The 21,811-nt window shown below is 41.4% G+C and overlaps 2 protein-coding genes and 1 long non-coding RNA gene across 4 annotated transcripts in view; all 3 read left to right on the top strand.

Moving 5' to 3' along the window:
* The window catches only part of LOC138970746 (uncharacterized), an 11,016-nt gene extending 5,347 nt beyond the window's left edge, over positions 1–5,669 (top strand). The window contains exons 3-5 of one of the 2 annotated variants that reach the window (XM_070343246.1): positions 1,205–1,276; positions 2,581–2,721; positions 2,984–5,669. In XM_070343246.1, the coding sequence (XP_070199347.1) occupies positions 1,205–1,276; positions 2,581–2,721; positions 2,984–3,450 (680 nt within the window). In that variant the 3' untranslated portion in view covers positions 3,451–5,669. The remainder of the gene's footprint in view (positions 1–1,204; positions 1,277–2,580; positions 2,722–2,983) is intronic. The other variant, XM_070343247.1, reaches the window with a different exon arrangement.
* Positions 5,670–12,220: 6,551 nt separating this feature from the next.
* On the top strand, positions 12,221–14,046 carry LOC138970747 (uncharacterized). The gene is made up of 3 exons (XR_011457059.1): positions 12,221–12,652; positions 13,256–13,361; positions 13,757–14,046. It is a non-coding gene; the product is annotated as an uncharacterized lncRNA (long non-coding RNA).
* Positions 14,047–16,620: 2,574 nt separating this feature from the next.
* Positions 16,621–21,793, top strand: LOC138970748 (uncharacterized). Its single transcript, XM_070343248.1, has 2 exons — positions 16,621–16,740; positions 17,082–21,793. Exon 2 carries the CDS (start codon positions 17,105–17,107, stop codon positions 17,579–17,581), a length of 477 nt encoding a protein of 158 aa, XP_070199349.1. The 5' UTR covers positions 16,621–16,740; positions 17,082–17,104; the 3' UTR covers positions 17,582–21,793.
* Positions 21,794–21,811: the final 18 nt, after the last annotated feature.

The raw sequence follows: 21,811 nt of genomic DNA on the forward strand, positions 1-21,811 counted from the left end.
TTTATCACGTAGATACATTTCAAATAGGGAGCAAATGGTTAAATCTAAACCTACATATTTGTTCCCTAAAATTTGCTTCTCTGTCAATAAGACTAATTACACACGTTCGAGAAAAACAACGTGGAATCAATTCTGAATCGAGTAAGCCAATTGGGTCCCAAACCCGTTTCGCCCGTTCTGCCGACCTGAAACGCAAAACAAAAGAATTGTGCGCTTCAACTAAATTAATTTCTATTCGACTTCATTACTTTCTTGCAACTTATGAACCTTTACTTAAAGCTTTTAAATGGTCTGAAAGTAGTGTTACCGCGTACTTATCGATGCACTCATTCGTTTTATTTTTTCAGCGACGGTCACTTAGTTTAAGGTTGCAAAAGGGCTAAGTCTCGCTGGCAACAGTTTTACCCTGCACAGATCGCAACAGTGCCGCTAGTAGTCTACACTTTGTGTTTGATGGTAGAATGGGATATACAGATTACAACACTCGTGGTTTTTTATATGGCTTGTATTTCAGTCAAGACCAAGCGGGAATATCAATCGAGAGCCACTCGCCAGAGGCTCGTGTCTCCCGATGATATTCATCCGCTGGGTCTTGACTGAAATACAAGCCATATAAAAAACCACTCGTGTTGTAACCTATACATATAAGGTTGTCTGCAGCGAGTCACTGTGGAATTTCCAGTTGTCGCTCATTCTAATACGTCAGTAATGCCAACACATCAGTTCGGGAATTCCCTTTACAGCTAATGTGTTACGTTGGCGTTATCTCGCTGCCACAGGCACAGTCTCAAGATTTGTAGCGCATATTGCAGAACTATTCATACATACACGTATTGCGCAGAGAGAGAGACAAACAAACATATACTGACACACACGCTCGCACACGCACAGACACACACACACTGCACACCGCACTGACACACACACACACACACACACACGCACGCGCGCACGCCGGCACGGCCGCGGCACACTGACACGCACGCACGCGGCACCGTCGGCACGCACGCACTGGCACACGCACACTGACACGCACACACTCACGACAGACACACAGAGAGACACACAGCCAGCGACTGAAACTTGACCGACACAGAGATAAACAGAATAACAGACAGACCACATACTACATAAAAGTGGTGTCCCATAGAAGCAGGATATGATAACGACACCGGTAGGCTATATGTAATTTTTGTTTTTACAGAAAATGACAAAAGGGGTCTGGAGGCAAAACTGAACGAAACCGGAGAAGCACTTCGAGCACTTCCGAACGATGGTAAGAATTGGTAACGCAACACTGCATCTAATTTGCCTCACGCCGCGGCTCAAACTGAAGAAAAACAAGTCGCGTAAGGCGAAATTACTACATTTAGTCAAGCTGTGAAACTCACAGAATGACTGAAACTGAACGTAGTCCGCCGCTAGTGCAAAAGGCAGTGAAAGTGACGAGCCTGTTTGGCGCGGCAGCGGTTGCGCTGTGCTTCATAGCACGCTTTACTGTACCTCTCTTCGTTTTAACTTTCTGAGCGTGTTTTTAATCCAAACATATCATATCTATATGTTTTTGGAATCAGGAACCGACAAGGAATAAGATGAAATAGTTTTTGAAACGATTTCGAAAATTTAATTTTAATCATAATTTTTATATTTTTAATTTTCAGAGCTTGTTTTTAATCCAAATATAACATATTTATATGTTTTTGGAATCAGAAAAGGATGAAGAATAAGATGAACGTAAATTTGGATCGTTTTATAAAAAAATGGTTTTTTTACAATTTTCAGATTGTTAATGACCAAAGTCATTAATTAATTTTTAAGCCACCAAACTGAAATGCAATACCGAAGTCCGGCCTTCGTCGAAGATTGCTTGGCCAAAATTTCAATCAATTTGATTGAAAAATGAGGGTGTGACATTGCCGCCTCAACTTTTACAAAAAGCCGGATATGACGTCATCAAAGACATTTATCGAAAAAAAGAAAAAAAAACGTCCGGGGATATCATTCCCAGGAACTCTCATGTAAAATTTCATAAAGATCGGCCCAGTAGTTTAGTCTGAATCGCTCTACACACACACACAGACAGACAGACAGACACACACACACACACACATACACCACGACCCTCTTCTCGATTCCCCCATCTATGTTAAAACATTTAGTCAAAACTTGACTATTGTAAAAAGGCTCGTATACACAATAGCATCACATAAAATCACACTCTGAAAACATACAAACGTATAGAAATGTACACATCAATACCATGCATCCGTGTATGTCATGTAAGAATTCTATGAAAATGTGCATTGCATCATTACGCATCGGTCACACCAACAGAAATAAAGACATAGCTCGCAGATCAAGAATATAGTCCTATATCAGATAATAACATACAAGCTCCTTCATATTTTAATCTTTAGTCTCTACTTATTTGGGCGAAGTCTACTCCACGAAGCTGGCTGCACAAAGCTTTTGCACTAAATTTTCGATAAAACGACTTCGCGAAGTCGACTTCTGGCTCAATTCAGGACAGCCTTTACGGGAGAATTGAACGTAACTTTGATGATGTTGTGTTGTTTTCAGTTGCCACTGAGCCAACGCTGGACATTCTTCACTTCTTGCTGATTGGTTTGGTCGCATTCCTGTTTCTGATGTTGCTGGTCGTCTGCTTGTGCTCTCTCAAGAAAAGAAGAACTCCGCAGAAAGGACTGCAGAGGTTCCCAGGTAATATCTGAGACGGAATTTTCTGTCTGATTGTAGTATCATTGCAACTTGGTGAAGGCAACCAAAGTAAGGGTTCATGGGTGGGTGGTGGTGGTGGATGATGAGAGTGCTAGCGTGTAGAAAGACACAATCCGATAAGACAAACGGGGACAATATACATTTGATCAAAGCAAAACAGAGGCGTGAGATTTTGAGTTACTGCTGAAGTCTAACTTTGGGGCTGCAAAACACAAGGATTTTATATCAAGTTATTTTTCTGCAGGACAAAAAGGTGAACACACAACACTGAAAGCTCCCGAGTCCAGAGTACTTCTTCCTCCAGATGTTGAACGAAACGAGGTCCAACAACCAACGACCCCAAATAACAACCCGCCACCCTACACTAAAACCAAGGTCGCCACCCTCCAGGAAGACACAGAAGACATCAACCCACAAGGACGAGAGACACCAGAACCATCCGCTCCGACCCAATACGACACGGTCTCGACTGGCGACTCCACGACCACCTCGTCAAGCAACTCGAACGTCTCGATCCAAAATGACCTCGGAGAAGCCTCGACTGCTGAGAAGCACGCTTGGCCCCTAGCAGGCGGCGGTATTCCGGCTTCGGGGTTCGGCGGTGGGTACTCGGTGTACCCCATAAAGGCCAAGGATGAGCTGGAAATGTGTCCTAAGTTGGCCTTGGGTTCCCAAACCTTCAACGCTGATGTTTGTTTCGGTTCGCGTTAGATGTCCTTCGCGCGAAATTCTCAAAATACGCTGTCGATTAGAGCTTCTTGTGTTATGTTGTCGTTGTTGTCTTTGCTTGTTGTTGTTGTTGTTGTTGGTTTAAACAGTGTTTATTCAACAATTCATAGGTAATTCAACATAATACATGTTAAGGATCAACAACAAGCTCAAGCTTATGGTGGTGACCCTAACAGGAGAATTTAACATATGGATTACAATATCTTGCGACGAGACTTTGACAAATACGTTTTTAAACCAAAACAAACGGAGAAACAAACGTGTTGTTGTTGTTGTTGTTGTTGTTGTTGTTGTTGTTGTTGTTGTTGTTGTTGGTGGTGGTGGTGGTGTTGTTGTTGTTGTTGTTGTTGTTGTTGTTGTCGTCTTCGTCGTTGTTGTTGTTGTCGTTGTTGTTATTGTTCTTGTTCTTTTTCTTCTTCTTAATTCTTCTTTTTCTTCTTCTTCTTCTTCTTGGTGTCGTATGGGGTAATTTTAAACTGCCACTGTGTTAAAGTCTTGTGTACAATTTATCATTATTTATTTTGTAGAATTGGCCGTCTGATTTTTCAACTTATTTAGCTTTATCATTACAAGTTTCCTCCTCTTCCTGTCTCGGTTTGACCTCCACTAAGGCCCCCCAAAAAAAGAAGGTGTGGTTAAGGTAACATAGCCAAAAAAAATAGGGTAGGAAGGTAGGCAATCACTTTTCTTTTTTTTTAAACTTTTTTTCCTATTATATAGCAGAGCAACCAAGCGTGTAGCACTCGGAACCAAAGAAGATGCCGCCAATTTTGTCATGGCAAGCGTCTGTTGGGCCTTTTTAGTAGAAGGAGTTATTTCCCTTGCATCGTCTGTCGTCTGCATGACGACTCGAGCGCTTTCGCTTTCATTGCGTTTTCTGCACTCGTTTTCTTGTTTTCATATGGTGGTTTTTTTTTGACAAATGTAATAAAAAGTTATAGGGTCGGACCCTAAAAATAGGGTAGGTCGGGTTACTGTAACCACCCCAAATTTTTGTTTAGGCCTAATCACACCCCTCAGTCCCCTTACACCCTCTAACACCCCCCCCCCCCCCAACCCCCCTTCCCACTGCCGCCCCCATCACAAATTGTATCACATAACTGTCATCATTATCACCGTGCCAGTTTTGTTCAAATAAGGCTATCATGATTGTCGTGATTTGGAAACGCGGAATTTGCTTTACAATTTGCTGTGATTTTTTTGTTTGTTTGTTTGCTTAACGCCCAGCCGACCACGAAGGGCCATATCAGGGCGGTGCTGCTTTGACATATAACGTGCGCCACACACAAGACAGAAGTCGCAGCACAGGCTTCATGTCTCACCCAGTCACATTATTCTGACACCGGACCAACCAGTATTTGCTGTGATAGACGAATCGCTTTCGCATCATTGTTTTTGGTGAAACCGAAGCTGAGAAGGATGCTTGATTTGTGAGAAAAAACATGTATAGGGCAGTTACATACACAAAAAAAGTCAAACTCATGGCCAGTTCTTGAACGTAATTTTCACCAGCTTTTTTTTAAACTTTTGTTATATTGACTTTTTTTGCAATCGGCCATGTGGTACCCTTGCTTATTTGCCACTCTCGACCTTTTGACTCTCGACAGTTTGTCATACAATGTCTCCACCACCACCACCAACAACAACACCTCCACATCCGTCGCCTCCACCACCGTCCACCACCATCAACACCACCACCCTTACTACAATTGCATTTACGCTTTCTGCGGTGATACATCATCATCATGCGCGCAATTTTCCGGGAGAAAACATATTTTTCAACATTACTGCAGGTTTCAAACCCAGTGATAGAGATATCGCAGGCGGATTGGCAGGGTCGGTATATAAAGAAAGAAAGTAATAAGTATAATAATGGAGACTTATTAGTCGCCCCTTCTCACCAGACAATAGCAACACACACACACACACACACACACACACACACACACGCACACACACTAAATACAGTTTGTGGCTAACAATACTACTAAAATACACAGATATGTGGTCCAAGTGCAAGAATCGACTCTGAAATTTATCAGAAAAGACGTACTATGTATTTTAATATGCATGTGTTTGTTAATTTATTCACATTTTTTTTTTTAATATTTTGCCTTTTTTCTTTGACCCACTGAGGAGTCTGCCTGGTTGAAGTTTAATCATTTGGTGTTGCCTACAACTTTCTTTACACCTGTTAAAAATTTTTTTTAAAAATGAGCGGTTGTATAATTGTGTTTTTGTGGATTTCTGTGATAACACTGACGAGCACGCACGCACACATGCACGCAAGCACACACGTACACGAGCATACACACACACACACACACACACACACACACACACACACACGCACACACACACACACGCACGCACACAAATGCTCTAGCACACGCGCATGCACACACACACACACACACACACACACACACACACACACACACACACACACACACACACACACAGAAATCTTCTAGCACCCGTTCACGCGCACACACACGCACACGGTGTCCCCCCGCGGGTTAGGGGGAGTCCCATATTGGTTGGGACGAGAAAGAATTTACCCGATGCTACCCAGCATGTCGTAAGAGGCGGCTAACGGTTCTGTTTCTCCTTTTACACTTGTTAAGTGTTTCTTGTATAGAATATAGTCAATGTTTGTAAAGATTTTAGTCAAGCAGTATGTAAGAAATGTTAAGTCCTTTGTACTGGAAACTTGCATTCTCCCAGTAAGGTCATATATTGTACTATGTTGCAAGCCCCTGGAGCAATTTTTTTTTGGCTCACGAAGTGTAGCCTATGCGATCGTAACTTTGTCTGTCTGTGCGTTTGTGCGTTTGTGCGTGTGTGTGTGCGTGTGTGTGTGTGTGTTTGTGCGTGTGTATGTCTGTGGTAGAAACTTTAACATTTCCGAGTCTATGTGTGAGTGGTTATCCAAGACTATGGATAAAGCTCGCATAAGATTACGTCACGGTCAAAAGTGTTTGACGTCAATTAATGCATCATGACGGCATGCCTCCCTGTAGTCTTTCTCTCTCGCGTGGTGTGTGTGGTCTCGGTCATTGTTATTTTGAGCGGGCCGAGACTATTTGGCAGTCGTGTCCCTGTAAGTAGGCTACATGCAGACAGACAGATCTAGATCTAGTGTCTCTCTTTCTTGCACAGTGTCACCTAAGCTTACTGTGTGTGTGGGTGTGTATGTGTGACGGAGTGATTGAGTTTGTGTTACTGTTTGTCTATTTCTTACGTGAGCCTTGAAGGCTTCGCCTCTTGTTTGATTAGTGCTTTTGTGAACAAGAAACAATTAACAAGTGGCTCTATCCCATCTCCCCCCTTTCCCCTATCCCATCTCCCCCCTTTCCCCGTCGCGATATAACGTTGAATGGTTGAAAACGACGTTAAACACCAAATAAAGAAAGAAACGCACACGGTGAATATTTGCTTACACATAATGTCTCATCGCAATGACCCCAACTCTTGTCTGTATACTTTGTTAAACTTTGTGATATTTACGTTAATACTGCCCGGCGCCCAAATACACTTTATTGAATGATAAACTTTTGCTTAATGTTCACAGTGGATTGATGTGCTTGGTAATTGTGTGTGTTTAATTTCAATGTTTTGCTGTGTTGGGTTTGTGCACGTATTTTAGATTGCTTTTAACGGATGTTGTAGCTCTACAAGATAGGTTAGAAAAAATATATACTTCAAAATACAGTTGGCAGGTGTTTGTTAGTGTGTGTGAGTGCGTGTGTGTGTTTGTTTGTTTGTGCGTGCGTGCGTGCGCGCGCGTGCTCGTGTGTGTGTGTGTGTGTTTTAACTGCGCGTGCGCACGCGCGTGTGTGTGCGTGCGTGTTCCTGTCAGACCGCAGGTGTGCGTAGTTGCACGCGTGCGTGCGTTCGCGCGTGTCTGTAAGCTCTGCCTTGGTTTTCTTTTTCCTTATCTTCTGATTCTCGTTCAAACAGTCAGGGCGTCAGCGTATGCGTATTTATCTTCTGTTATATGTTGCATGCTGTTTCATACATGACGTCGAATATAATTAGAAACCATTTGCAGACATATAATTAAAACAGTTATTACAATGTAAACACAAATAAAACCATAATCAACCAATCAAACTTGCTCTCACGTTTTGTTTTGATTTTAATAAAGCAGATAGCCTACACTTTGTTTTTCCCTGTGGACACAGTATGCGAATCACACAAAGAACAACGAATCGTTGCTAAACCCACCTGAGTCAGATAGGAAAATGAACATGCATGACGTTGATCTATTTTTGTCAGCTTGAACAGGTCATACAGGTAAATTATACTGGCCTGAAAAAGTATTACACTTTCTATATATATGGTAGGTAATTGTCTTCCACTACACAGAATATTTGAATATTTCGGAGCACCACCTGACATCTTACGTTGCCTTATTTTTAATTTCAATACCCTCGGTAATAACACATCATACAGGGAAAGTCGTTTTGCCGTTAAAAAAAGAAAAGAAGCATATGCGGTTTGTTAACTTCAAACAAACTGTTACTTGTGTCAGTCGAAGCTTAAGCCTCCAACGTAACAGTACATGCGTGGCAGCTCTTATATCCAACCGGTACTTCCTTCCTTTTCCTTCCTAACAGTCACATCGGTAAGTACAGAATTCTTAAACAAATTTTATTTGTTGGGTTCTTTTTTTTTTTTTTTTGGGGGGGGGGGGGGGGGGCTTTTGTTTTTCACGGTCAGACTCAAGTTTATAACAAGGGATTGATTGAAAACGGTATTTTTGATAATTGTTCACGCTACTAAAGTAGAATATGTGTGGGGGTAAAAAACATCCGTTGGGTGTTGTTACGTAAGTGAGTGCGTTTGTACTGGGCGAGGGTGAGGACAGAGAGAGGATAGTTATACAGAGAATACAAATACGACTAAGAAATAAATCAATCAAAAATGGTCTTTAGGTTACGGGCATCTGCACAAAAAGGAAAGTGGGGAAGGGGGCATTTTGCGGCATAATTCGTGCAATGAAAAATCCCTTGTTCAATCTTTCAGTTATCGAATCCGCGACATAGAGATAGATGGATAGATATAAAAATGGATAGATATAAAAATGGATATGTAGATATTTAGATAGATAGATAGATAGATAGAGAAGGAGAGAGAGGGTGTGTGTGTGTGTGTGTGTGTGTGTGTGTGTGTGTGTGTGTGTGTCTGTCTGTCTCACGTCTGTGTTTGTGTACATGCGTGCGTTTGTATGGTATGCTTCTTTTCCGACTTTCCTTTAGTTATACTGAAACGGATTGAAATTACATTTTACCGTCCTTGTAGTAAATTACGTGCTTTTCATTGTTTTCAGAAAGGGACACGTCATCAACATGGCTTTCACATCAACTCTCAAAAGTCAATTGATGGTAGGCCTACTCATTCTCCAATTCGCTCTTACCTGGACATCCGAAACCTACACGAACTGGTTCGGTTTGGGCGATTCTGAATGTTTCGGCACAACTTGCACTTTCGGCCAGTTTTGCAGCAAAGATCCTCTGTACCGATCGTGCAGGTCTTGCGATGATGTCACGGCGTGGTGTGACGTCAATGTGACGCATATGATGCACGCAATACCGTCTTGTTACTTTGCATGCGAACGTGAGTAAACTCCTGAACGTGTTTTACATGTAGTTGAACTGATCTTTGCATACTCTCTTTGATTTTATTGTTTTTTCACCAACGCCATGAACCTTCAGTCAACACCAGTGTCTTCTCCAACACATTTCCTCTCTTCCACGTAGTCATCCTACGTTCTTGTTACTCTCCTAAGATATTTGTTATGTAGGCTTTGTTGGTGCTTTTGGCGTGGATTTTGCGTTTGTGTCGATAAGTACGGTTATGGAGAAGTCTCTTTGGGTTTAGATTAAATTTAAACAAACAAAGCAACAACCAAGCAAACAAACAACAGACAAACAAACAAAACAAACAAACAAACAAAACAAACACACAAAAACACACACACCCTCACACACATACACACACGCACAAACACTCACACACACACACACCTAAAAAACAAAAACGACAACAAGGAACTTAGACAAAGAAATAAAATAAAACAAAACAAATGAAAATGTAGGCTTAGGCCGCTTCTCTACAGTTAGAAATAACCACACGCTCTCACACATATTCACTCAATGTGTATGTGCTGTGGAATAAATATCAGCGTTGTGGTCGATGAACAAGCTCACAACCCCCACTCTATTGTATCGCCGATCTACTGCATACTAGGTTTCGGGAATTCCCATTATTACAACACATGGAACGTGTCTTTAAAAATACAACATGTAGCAGTTAATATAAAGTTAGCCAAAAAATTATTGCAACAAATTTCAAACCCAAAGTAAAGCATTAATTCCTGTGTCATTTAATTAAAACTGTATATGCCAAAGAAGGCCGTTCACTTAACCTTCAGGATCACCTTTTGGATTCAATATTTCTTTTACAGGGATCACGTGACCGCCGCTCAAGTAAGGGTACCCTCAAAATCGACCAGACAAAAACGGAAGAGCCGAATGAAAAATCGACAAAAAATCACAATAGGCAAAACTTTGCAACTTTGACATACAAGAAGAAAGTCAAACCAATTATCTACCCTGAACAGATTATTTTGTTTTGCTACCTTGTGTATTTCGCGTGCTATGCTATTCCTACTGATGCAGGTGTCGATCGCAAGAGCGGTCAAAAACGGAACGTTTTACGTCAATTTGTATGGGTATCATGTCAAAAAGCGCTACATTTTAGCAATGACTTGGTGGATTGCTTTGAAACTTTCAGAATAGTTTAACAACATACTAGAGATACTTCGTGCGAAAGTTTGGATCGTTACGGTTATTTATCCAGATGTGACGCAATGTTTCGGAAAATGTTAAACTTGTCATAGGATTGTTCACTTGTGTCCCAACAAATTCATGACTTTGCATATCTACAGATAAATGATTGATACAGATTCTCTCTAAGTTTCATTTGCGTGTAGCTGCTAGCGTTAATTTGCTAGTCATGCAAACACATGAGGAAAAAATGGAACGTTCACGCTGTTTCGCGCTTACAGCTGTTATCGCTGCGTGCCTATTAAAACATGCTACGGTCACGCTTGGCTGGGCATCGCTGTGGCACCAGAATCATCGCTTAAATATGTAGCGTGTTTACTGGTCCAGCAAATTTGCGTCAGTGCTTACACGCACATAAAACTTTAGCAGTGTGTGTATCAATCATTTTTTTTAAAGACATGCAAAGTCATACATTTTTTGGACCCCAGGGAACAATCCTATGACGATATTAAAAACTTCTTTTGAAAAATTGCATAACATTGTAACAAACACCTGTAACAATCCATCATTTCGCTCGAAGTATCTCTAGTATGTTGGTAAAATATTCTACAAGTTTCAAAGCAATCCACCAAGTCATTGCTAAAGTGCAGACTTTTTTTGGTCATGATACCCCTTAAAAATGACGCAAAAAGTCCCGTTATTGACCGCTCTTGCGATCGACACCTGCATCAGTAGGAATAGCTTAGCACGCGAAATACGCAAGGTAGCAAAACAAAACAATCTGTTCAGGGTAGATAATTGGTTTGACTTTCTTCTCGTATGTCAAAGTTGCACAGTTTTGCCTATTGTGATTTTTTGTCGATTTTTCATTCGGCTCTTCCGTTTTTGTCTGGTCGATTTTGAGGGTACCCTTACTTGAGCGGCGGTCACGTGATCCCTGTAAAAGAAATATTGAATCCAAAAGGTGATCCTGAAGGTTAAGTGAACGGCCTTCTCTGGCATATAAAGTGTTAATATAATGACACGAGGATTAATGCTTTAATTTGGGTTTGAAATTTGTTGCAATAATTTTTTGGCCAAGTTTATTTAGTTTTAACTTTCAAAATGTCCCGATATTACAAGGACTTTGACGTGGCATGCAAAATACATGCAGAATTTCGCGAGTTTATTTTTTTCTTTTTTTCTGTGTTTTATTTGTAAATTACGTGTTTATATATGAGGGCATTTCCGATATTACCAGTTAAATGACGTGTCATTATTGATATACATACTGTATCTAACCTGGTTTAGTATTTTAGCTGATGATAACTGCCCAAGTGTATTCCTGACATTGAAGTAGTCTCCATTGAAATCGAACAATGGATGGATGGATTTGGCAGGACGATTATTGATTGATTGATTGATTGATTACTTTGATTGAGTGATTGATTGTGTGATTGGTTGATTGATTGATTGATTAATTGATTGATTATTTAATTAATTGATTAACCTTTCCATCCGTTCGCCCACCCGTTCATCCATCAATCCTTCCATTCATCTTTCATCCTTCTATCTATCCATCCATCAATCAACCAATCTAGATGTCCGTCCAAACGCCCGTCCATCCATGGATTGTTGTAAGATCCACTGCGACAGATTATGAAAAGGTTTCCTTTCATTCCAATCAACTTGTTTTCTGTAGTTACATCGAAAAAATATGTCAAGTATTTGTTGTGACCGATTCTAAAAGCACGTATGTACCTTACTTCTTTACGTTATTTCAGGTCTAAGAGAGGAAAGACTTCAAAAAAAAGGTAAGAACTTGACTAATTCCTACTTTATTAGCAATGCCACTTGAAGTGCTTATCAAGACAAAAAGAACCACAAAGAAAGACAGTCACAATCGCATTAAAGGTGACATCTGCATGAAAGTCATTTTGTTTCCTCAGATTGCTTCCCCCATGCCTGTGTGCATGCATTCCTATTAGTGGGGCTCGTATGTTGCAGACGCACTCATAAATCATTCACATCTTGCAACAAACATCATACTTTGTGATATTGTTCCTTATAATTATTTAAGGGATTTCAGATACAGAGCCACTTCAGAAATCTTGTTTTTTGTTTTTGATAGGGAATAAAAGGCTGCATTTACAGCAGACGAAATTCGTACCAAAAGCGCTCAGCAGTAAATATTCTTAACTCAGCAAATGTAAAATTCAATGGTTTACCATGCACCAGAAGTTGTCTGCTGATAACACATGCATGACATAAATACTCTTATGGGTATTTTTGTGTTCTGGTATTTAATTTGATCGTTTTTAGAATTTTATATATCCGCAGCATGAAAATTCAAGATGGCGGCCTCCGCAACATTGCGTGTTTTGATTTGAGCGAAAACAACGTTTCTGAAGGTAAGTTTTCAAGAATACGCATCCATTCACCAATGGCACATCATTTTACTGTTTAATTCTCCCCTGGGGTCTGTTATTCATCGGGTGAAGCGCTGAAATGCAGAGACTTTGTTTAATCTTGCAATAGCTCATCAGCTGGATTGTGATGCTGATAGATCTAGATCTATCTGTTGATTACAAGTAAGGAAATCATGATCGCCACGCTGGTGATTTTAAACAGATTAAACGAACTTTGAATAAAAGGCGAGGAGAAAGAGATTGTTCATGGTATGATAAATGATTAGTCCTGCCTACGTTAAGGACTTCCATAAGGTGGGGAGGAGTAGAGTCAAAAACTGAGTGAGGGTAGGCCAGATAGTAGGATGACCAGCTGGAGATAAAAACACTCCACTCCCCCTGTCTTTACAGTGTTGTGATCAAACTTTCAAAGGCGGTAGGTAACAGACAAAAGCATACAGTGTATGCTAATCAAATGAGATAAGTGGTTTTGAAAAATGAAGAGGTACCGCTCTTTGAGTTTTACAATTTTGGTTTGTTGCTTGTTTCTCATCCTTTTGCTTATTTTAAGTTGACCGTGCATTGGTGTGGATTTTATTTTTACAGGATATATACAAGAGTTACACCACATGCCGGTTCCTGGGAACAAGCGTTCTGCATTTATTCCGGTGCCACAGAAGGGAGCTGATTTCACTAGTACTACTGTATCAAGGTTTGTTACCTAATACATCTTAACAGTAAGATTTTTTTATTTGTATTAATTGGAACATGTTTGCACATCATTTGTAAGCGACCTCTGTGAATTTGATGGGTTTAACGTACGAACCCTCACTATGGTCAACATTCTGTTAGCGACTGTTTGAAGCGAATAAATGTAGCGGTCAGAAAGATTCCAGAATCAGTTGGGTCACTGGAAACTGTGTTTGTTTGTTTTTTAACCTGAAACAGTAAGAATTATACGGTAACGAATTCATGAAATACAATTTTCTTTCATTTTGGTCTGTTGTGTGAAGACTTGCTAACCCGGCTTTGACCGACTCTCTGAGATAGTAAACATTATTCAAATACATTCAAATAAAAATGTCACTTTTCATCTTTTGTGTGAAGGGTACCCCAGGCTGATTTCCTGCACCATGGATGTAGAGGAGGCCAGACAGCCTGCTTCTCATTCCAGCTGTGTTGCGGTTTTTTCTGCTCGTGAAGTGTATCGCCACATTGCCAAAGCCATTGGTCAAGAGAAGTCACCCTGTCTGCCCATTTTGCATAGCCTTACAGGCTGTGACACTATGTCGTTCTTCAATGGTATTGGGGAATCAGAAGGCTTGGGAAGTATGGCAAGCATTTGAAGACGTCACTCAAACTTTCTTCAGGTTGTCTGCTCCTCTTTGTAAGCTGAGTACCACTGACAGGGCAGCACAAGAGCTTTTTGGTGTACATTTGTAGGACAAAACCAGCAACGTACTGGGTGTAAACAGTGCTAGACGGTACCTCTTCAGTAAAAAGAGCTGCCAAATTGACCATAATCCCCTTACAAGTGAGGTGCTGCTGCAGGACATGAGATTGAGAAGAGCCATCTAACTATTAGACTTCCAAACTCTGTGGGCTGGCCGAGTTCAAGGCTGGAAAGTGGGAGTCATTCTGGACGAGATTTCAAGAGGTATCCAGCGTGTGCCGAGAACTCATGAGGTGTGCCTGCAAGAAGAGCTGTACAACAAAACGCTGCAAATGCTGCTAAGAAGGACTGCAGAGCACAGCTCTCTGCAAATGTGCTTGCATGCCTGTGAAAACTGTCAGCATCTAAACTGTGCAAAAATATTATTGCACCCATTTTCATACCCCAACTCAAACTTTTATTCCTGTGTCATTTTATTCAAACTGTCTATGCCATTAAAGGCTCGCATCTTCGCTATCTGGCACATTTTTTTTTAACATCATCATTTACGCCGTCAAAATAAGGATACCCTTGACGTGACAAAGAGATGTGGCAAAAACTTGGGGTACCTTTTAAAAAGCCGACGACAATTCCTGAGGCACAACTGGGTCACTGTTGTATACGAAGAGAAAGTCAACTTGATTATCCATCCAGAACAGGTTGTTTTATTTCGCCATCTTGCATATTTCTAGTGTTGTGCCATTGTACCTACTGATGTATGTGTCGATCTCACGAATGAGATGTTTATGTGTCAAATTTGAGGGATACCCAAGTCAACTAAAATCCATGTATTTTAGTAATGACCAAGTGGGTTGCGTTGAAACTTTCAGGAATGTGTGTCTACGCACAAAGTTGTTCAACCGTTTGAGTACACTTTCAAATCTTCACGAAATAATATTTTAAAAACTGCCACAGGTTTGTTGACTTCGCATGTATATATGACAGATGGTTGTTTCAAGTACTGCCAAAGTTTCTTTTGAGTATAGACACTTGCCGGAATGTGCTAGTTGTGTAAACACATGAGAACAAACAACGTTTTCGAAATACAGCGATTATGAATTTTAGTCGACTTTTGAGTTGATACATTACATTTTTATCAGTTTTTTTTGGGGGGGGTACCCTTATTTGGGCGGCGGTCAAATAACCCATGTAAAGGCCACCTTTTATCTTAAAAGTGTTCCAGTTAGCCAAGTTGAGTGCCCTCAATAGCATACATTGAATATAACAGCACAGGAATGAATGTTTTCGTTTTGGTATGAAAATTGGTGCAATATATTTATTTTTGCACAGTTTAGGTAATCCACAAATTCTTCAACCCTGCCACCCACACCGTCCAATCATTCTCTGCACCAACAATACATGTATTGTTTTGTTTAAAAATGTGTTTGTGTTAGTTTCTATTGCAAGAGAATGTCTTGTAGCATCAAAAATGCCTAAATACCCTTTTATTGGCGGCCATTTTGAAAATTGTAAAAAAACTACTGATTTCTTAATTTTTTCACGGTGGCTCTGTATCAGGTTTTGTTAAGCAAAAGCAAATGTCCATTTACGCCAAATTTGCTGTTAATCACATGAAGTGAAATATGCCTAACATACCCAACCGTTTACACTGGCGGCCATTTTGAAAAATTGTTTAAAAACTACCCATTTTTTTTATTTTTCGCGATGGCTCTGTATCAGGTTTTGTTAAGCACATAAAACTCTTCATATTTGCTTAATTTGGTGTTTGTTGCATGATTTGAATGATTTTGCAACATAGGAGCCCCACTATATGTATTCTCAAATACTCGATGATTATATAGAGACTACTTCGTGGCTTGCTGTGTTTCCATAATGACGTTTGTCTCGGTGACTTTGGCCTCATAAGCAGTGAAAAAGCAGGTCCCTGCCAGACTAGTTTGACACCTCATTTACATGATATACATGGAGAATACTACATGGCTTGCTGTGTCGTACCAGATTTACACGAGTTGTTTATTTAAATATTGAACTGCGAGCGAAAGCGAGCTGTTCACTATTTGAAAAAGCAACGAGTGTAAATCTGGTACGAAACAGCAAGCCATGTAGTATTCTGTTTATCCTACATACTGTACTTACGTGTATTTTACTGAAAATGTCCTGCAGTCGAAACAGCTAACTTGAAGACGCTTGTTTTGGAACCTCGATCTCTTCTAAAGCCTCGTGCAATCTATTACGTCAAAGCAAAGAAACGTCACTCTGAAAGTGTGGCGTGACGTGTTGGTTCTCAAAATTCATCGAGGGTAATTAGCGAGCGCAATTTTTTGGGTCTATTATGACGTTTGTCTCGGTGACTTTGGCATCATGAGCAGTGGAAAAACAGGTCCCTGTCAGACTTGCTTGACATGACCTCATTTACATGATACACACACGTGTGATTTGAACGATTATTATCTCACGGGTGTCTCTCTCACGTATGTAGGATAAACGTGTGAACGATATTGTAATCTCAAAAGTGGTCACTCGAGTCACACGTATGTAGGATAAACTCTTATCTTCTTTGTTTCAGTGGATGGAAGACCCGTTCTCGACACAGTGCACGTGATTCTGCTCACCGTAATTGGCTGTCTTGTGATTTGGCCTGCCGTAGTTTTCCCTCTTTGTGGACGTTTCAGACGAAAGAACAAACGGCTTCGATCAGGTAGGAAAACAATCAGTAAAAGTATGTCTGCCTTTGGGTCTCTGTCTTCTGAAACCGCCTCATGACTTTCCAGTATGATGATTAATTATTTTACTGCAGCCCCTCCTCCCCCCCCCCCCATTTATCTCTCTCTCTCTCTCTCTCTCTCTCTCTCTCTCTCTCTCTCTCTCTCTCTCTCTCTCTCTCTTGTGCCATTTAATTCCTCTCTTTCGTTTTTATAAAGTTATCACAAAAACAACATGGCGGAACCGTTCCCTGTTCACCATTGAACGAGACATCACCCCAAACTGCCGAAGAAAAGAAGTCAATAATCTATCAGATCTATTTCTGTTAACCCACAGGCTCTGACGTCGAAGTTGGCACCATGCCAACCAGTGCATCACGAACCTCTTTGGCATCTAATTCAGAACTGCAGCATCCACCAGAGACATCACCACCAAATGGAGACGACGACCCACCGATAAGCGCAATGTCACCTCGCGCTGAAGGTCAGCAGCCTCTGCTGCCGACGGCCCCCGACCTTCCCGACGGCAACGACGATGACGAATCCAACACAAGCGACGTCGGAACAGCATCGGACGACCAAAGCATCAACATTGGCGACGACGATAATGGCAGCCTCAACGACATCGAAATCAACATCAACGACACTGATAGCGGTGTGGTCGCCGGCGAAGGACGCGGGTCAAGGTCAGGGTCAAGGTCAAGTTCAAGGTCGATGTTGGAACCGGTTCATCTTCCGATTCAGATCCGGGACGGCGTCAACAATTACCTGCTGATGACCACTGTGGACTCTGAGACTGATCACTCCATTGGTCATGGTCTTGACACCTCTCTTTAAAGGTCCACTACTCCTCGTGAAAACAGTTCGCTTCACCGTCTCAGATCTGGCCATGCTTCTATATGGGAAAATAACATCCCTCCCCTTGGTCATATACCAAAAATGACCAGGCTATGGGATCTCTGCGCACAGTGGTATTTTTTTTTTTATTAAAGAAATCATTCGTAAAACGCACTGGTGCCATAAGGACTGGGTGGCCGAGTGGTAACGCACTTGCGCTCGGAAGCGAGAGGTTGCGAGTTCGACCCTGGGTCAGGGCGTTTGCAATTTTCTCCCCCCTTTCCTAACCTAGGTGGTGGGTTCAAGTGCTAGTCTTTCGGATGAGACGAAAAACCGAAGTCCCTTCGTGTACACTACATTGGGGTGTGCACGTTAAAGATCCCACGATTGACAAAAGGGTCTTTCCTGGCAAAATTGTATAGGCATAGATAAAAATGTCCACCAAAATACCCGCGTGACTTGGAATAATAGGCCGTGAAAAGAAATGGCTGCGATCTGCTGGCCGATGTGAATGCGTGTTGTATTGTGTAAAAAAACTTCCATCTCACACGGCATAAATAAATCCCTGCGCCTTGAAAATGTTCGCGATATAAATTGCATAAAATAGAAAATAAAAAAATAAACATCCCTGCGCTTAGAACTGTACCCACGGAATACGCGCGATATAAGCCTCATATTGATTGATTGATTTATTAGGAAATTCATTCCCCGATACATTCCAACTCACCACAGCAAGCAGACAGGGCGTTGATTTTTGGTATGTGACGAAGTGGAGGGATGGTCTTATCCCACAGTAAAGCCTGATTAGATCTGAGACAGTGAGACTAACTGTTTTCACGAGGTGGAGTGTGCCTTTAAAGATGATGAATGATAATAAATATAACAAAATCGTTGTTGGAGAGTTTGCTAAATGAGGGGAACCAGCTGGTCCATGACCGCTTTGTGTCGTCTAGATCTTTCTCACTGGAGGCCAAAATGCGATTTAATACGAATACTCATTGACGCTATCATGAACAGTGAGCTGGTTGGACGAATGAAAGGAGATACAGACGTTTCATAATTGATGAATACCGACTGTCGGAACAGACAGGGTTTATTTCAACCTGAAGTACCTGCGTTCGTCATTCAACTATCGGCACGCCTGACAGCGAGAATTCAGAGTTATCTTTCTGGAGATAGGCACTAATATATGGATGAGTCAAAGGTTAAACCGTACGAAAAAATATGACGAACAAACATTAAAAAAAAGAATGGCGAACAATGATTGTAGAAATGATTGACACGGATTTACAGTGCTTAAAAAAAGGAATTAGTAGGCCTAGGAGGGGCGGTAGGGGGCGAAATGAAGGATCGCCGTGGCGTTGGATATCGGTAGATTGACTGATTCATGATTTATTGATTCGTTCACCAAGTCATTCATTGACTCACTCATTGATTCATTTGTTTATTTACTCATTACATCACTAATGCATTCATTTATGTAGAGAGTAGACAGGCGTACAGATTCTTGCTGGCAAACAAAAGGCAACAATATAAAAAGGACAAGTTGAACTCATTGGTCTCAAAAGCGAGTGATTCAAAGTTATTCTGGGACGAAGTGCGATCAATCAGCGGGCGCAGGCACCAAAAACCAGAGATAAGTAGTAGGGAATGGTTGGACCACTTCAGGTGCATTTTAGGTGGTGAAGGCAACCCGGCTAGCGACCACTCTGAAGTGACCGAGGACACACCCGGCATTGACTACCTAGACGAGCCCATCTCGGCTGATGAGATAGAGATTGGCATCACGAAATTGAAATTAAACAAGTCACCCGGGTACGATGGCGTTTGTGCTGGAATGTTAAAGAACTCTTGCCCGAAACTGTTGCTGTTTCTTGTAAAGCTGTTTAACCAAATTTTTGACACAGGCGTTTACCCTTCTGCGTGGTCTTGTGGGATAATTGTCCCAATTCACAAAAGTGGAGACATTAACAACCCTGATAACTACAGAGGCACTACGTTACTGAGCATGGTAGGTAAGTTGTTTGGCAGCATACTAAACCGGCGCTCATCTGACTGGGCGGAAGACAACAGTAGAATAGAGGAGGAACAGGGTGGCTTCAGAAAAGATCACTCTACTGTGGACAATATGTTTGTGCTATATGCTATTGTCCAGAGGTACCTTCTTAAAAGGTCTGGTAAGGTCTACATATGTTTCGTAGACTTCCGCAAGGCTTTTGACTCAGTCAATAGGGCTATGTTATGGAATGTATTACGCAAGCACGGGGTTGGCGGAAAGATGTTGAACATCCTGCAAAGTATGTACAAAGGAGTGAAGTCTTGTGTTCGCACCGACGATGGCCCATCGGAGTTTTTCCGTTGTCCATGTGGAGTCCCACAAGGTTCTGTGCTTTCACCAACATTGTTTTCATTCCTGATTAATGAACTGGCACTTGAAATGTTTCAAAACGGTAAACATGGAATACAGTTAACACCTGACGTGATGCAGATTCTCATATTGCTGTTTGCCGACGATGTACTCTTGATATCCTATAGCGCAGCCGGGTTACAGAAACAGATTGATGTGTTAAAACAGTTTACGGATAAGTTTTCCATGACAGTCAACCTGGATAAGACAAAGGTAATCGTTTTTAGAAAAGGAGGATTTTTGGCAGCAAATGAAGCCTGGAAGTACGGAAACGAGGACATAGAGGTTGTGAACAGTTACAAGTACTTGGGGCTAAATTTCACCACAAAATTGTCATTGACGCAAATGGTCAGCGATCTGGCCTCAAAGGCAAAGATAAGGACTGGCCAAATCCTAAGATGTTTGTGGAGGCTAGGCAACATACCTAGAAGCGTATTTTTTAAAATATATGACGCACAGGTCCTCCCGATCTGAGCTGTGGGGATTCCAAAGGTTTGAAGCTCTTGAGAAAGCCCATTTGTTTGCATGCAAGAAGTTTTTGTGTGTAGGACGACAAACACCAAACAAGATGGTATATGGTGACTTAGGCCGCTACCCACTTTATGTCACTTCGTCGGTTCGCTGTATTAAGTATTGGCTGAGAGTGTTACATTTGCCAAGCGAAAGACTCCCAAGGAAAGCATATGACATGATGAAACATTTACAGGGTTATGGCAAGAAAACATGGTCTCATTATTTGAAAGAAATGTTATGCATGTACGGCTTTGGAGATGTCTGGCTGCAACAAGGTGTAGGCGATTTGAATCGATTTATAGCAGTATTCAGACAACGATTGTTTGATTGCTTCCAGCAAGACTGGCACGACAGCATCATGAACTCGGAGCGATTTGAATTTTATTCGCTTTTTAAACAAGAAATTCGCGCTGAAGTGTATATAGATCATATTCAGCTCCGCTGTTTTCAAGATGCATACATACAATTTCGATTTGGTATTTCACCTATAAACACTCACAAATGCCGCTATCGAACTGACGTTGTACCGGGCCTTTTGATTTGCCCTGTATGCAGAGAGGACGTGGAAGACGAGAAACATGTATTGTTTGTATGCAAAGGATATTGTGATTATAGACTTGATGTCAAAATATTAAGAGAAAAAACCCAGAGTGAAGATGCGAACAGTATTATACGTGTTATGTCTGTAGATAAAGGGGATTCAGTGGTGCATGTGGCCAGATTCTTATATCGTGTTTTTCAAAAAAGGAAAAGTTTTTTGGACTAGTTACCCAATGTGGAACAGGTGAACGAGACGGCGATGGTTATACATAGTTTGTGCCATGGAATGTTAGAGCAGGTTTGATTGCAAATAATGTATGCTGGTGTAGTACACTTGTGTTGTTGTTGTACCTACGCAAATTGTTGATTTTTGCGCTGGAAATGTTTGTATGTTAGAGAGAGAGAGAGAGAGAGAGAGAGAGAGAGAGAGAGAGAGAGAGAGAGAGAGAGAGAGAGAGAGAGAGAGAGAAGGAGAGAGAGAGAGAGCTAGAGAGTTTGTGCTGTGGAACGATAGAGCATGATTGAAAGCCGATAATGTATGTTTGCACTGTAAACTTGTTTGTCGTTGCACCTACCCACATTGTTAATTCATGCGCTGGATATGTCTTTAGGTTTAAGAGAGAGAGAGAGAGAGAGAGAGAGAGAGAGAGAGTGAGAGCGTGCGTGCGTTCGTGTGAGTATATGTTAGAGAGAAAGAGATAAAACCGGTTGATTGTCCATAAATACAAACACACGGCATGTATTACTGACCCCCCCTCCCCACACCCCGT

Source organism: Littorina saxatilis, linkage group LG7, assembly GCF_037325665.1.
Source record: "Littorina saxatilis isolate snail1 linkage group LG7, US_GU_Lsax_2.0, whole genome shotgun sequence".
Taxonomy (NCBI): Eukaryota; Metazoa; Mollusca; class Gastropoda; order Littorinimorpha; family Littorinidae; genus Littorina; species Littorina saxatilis.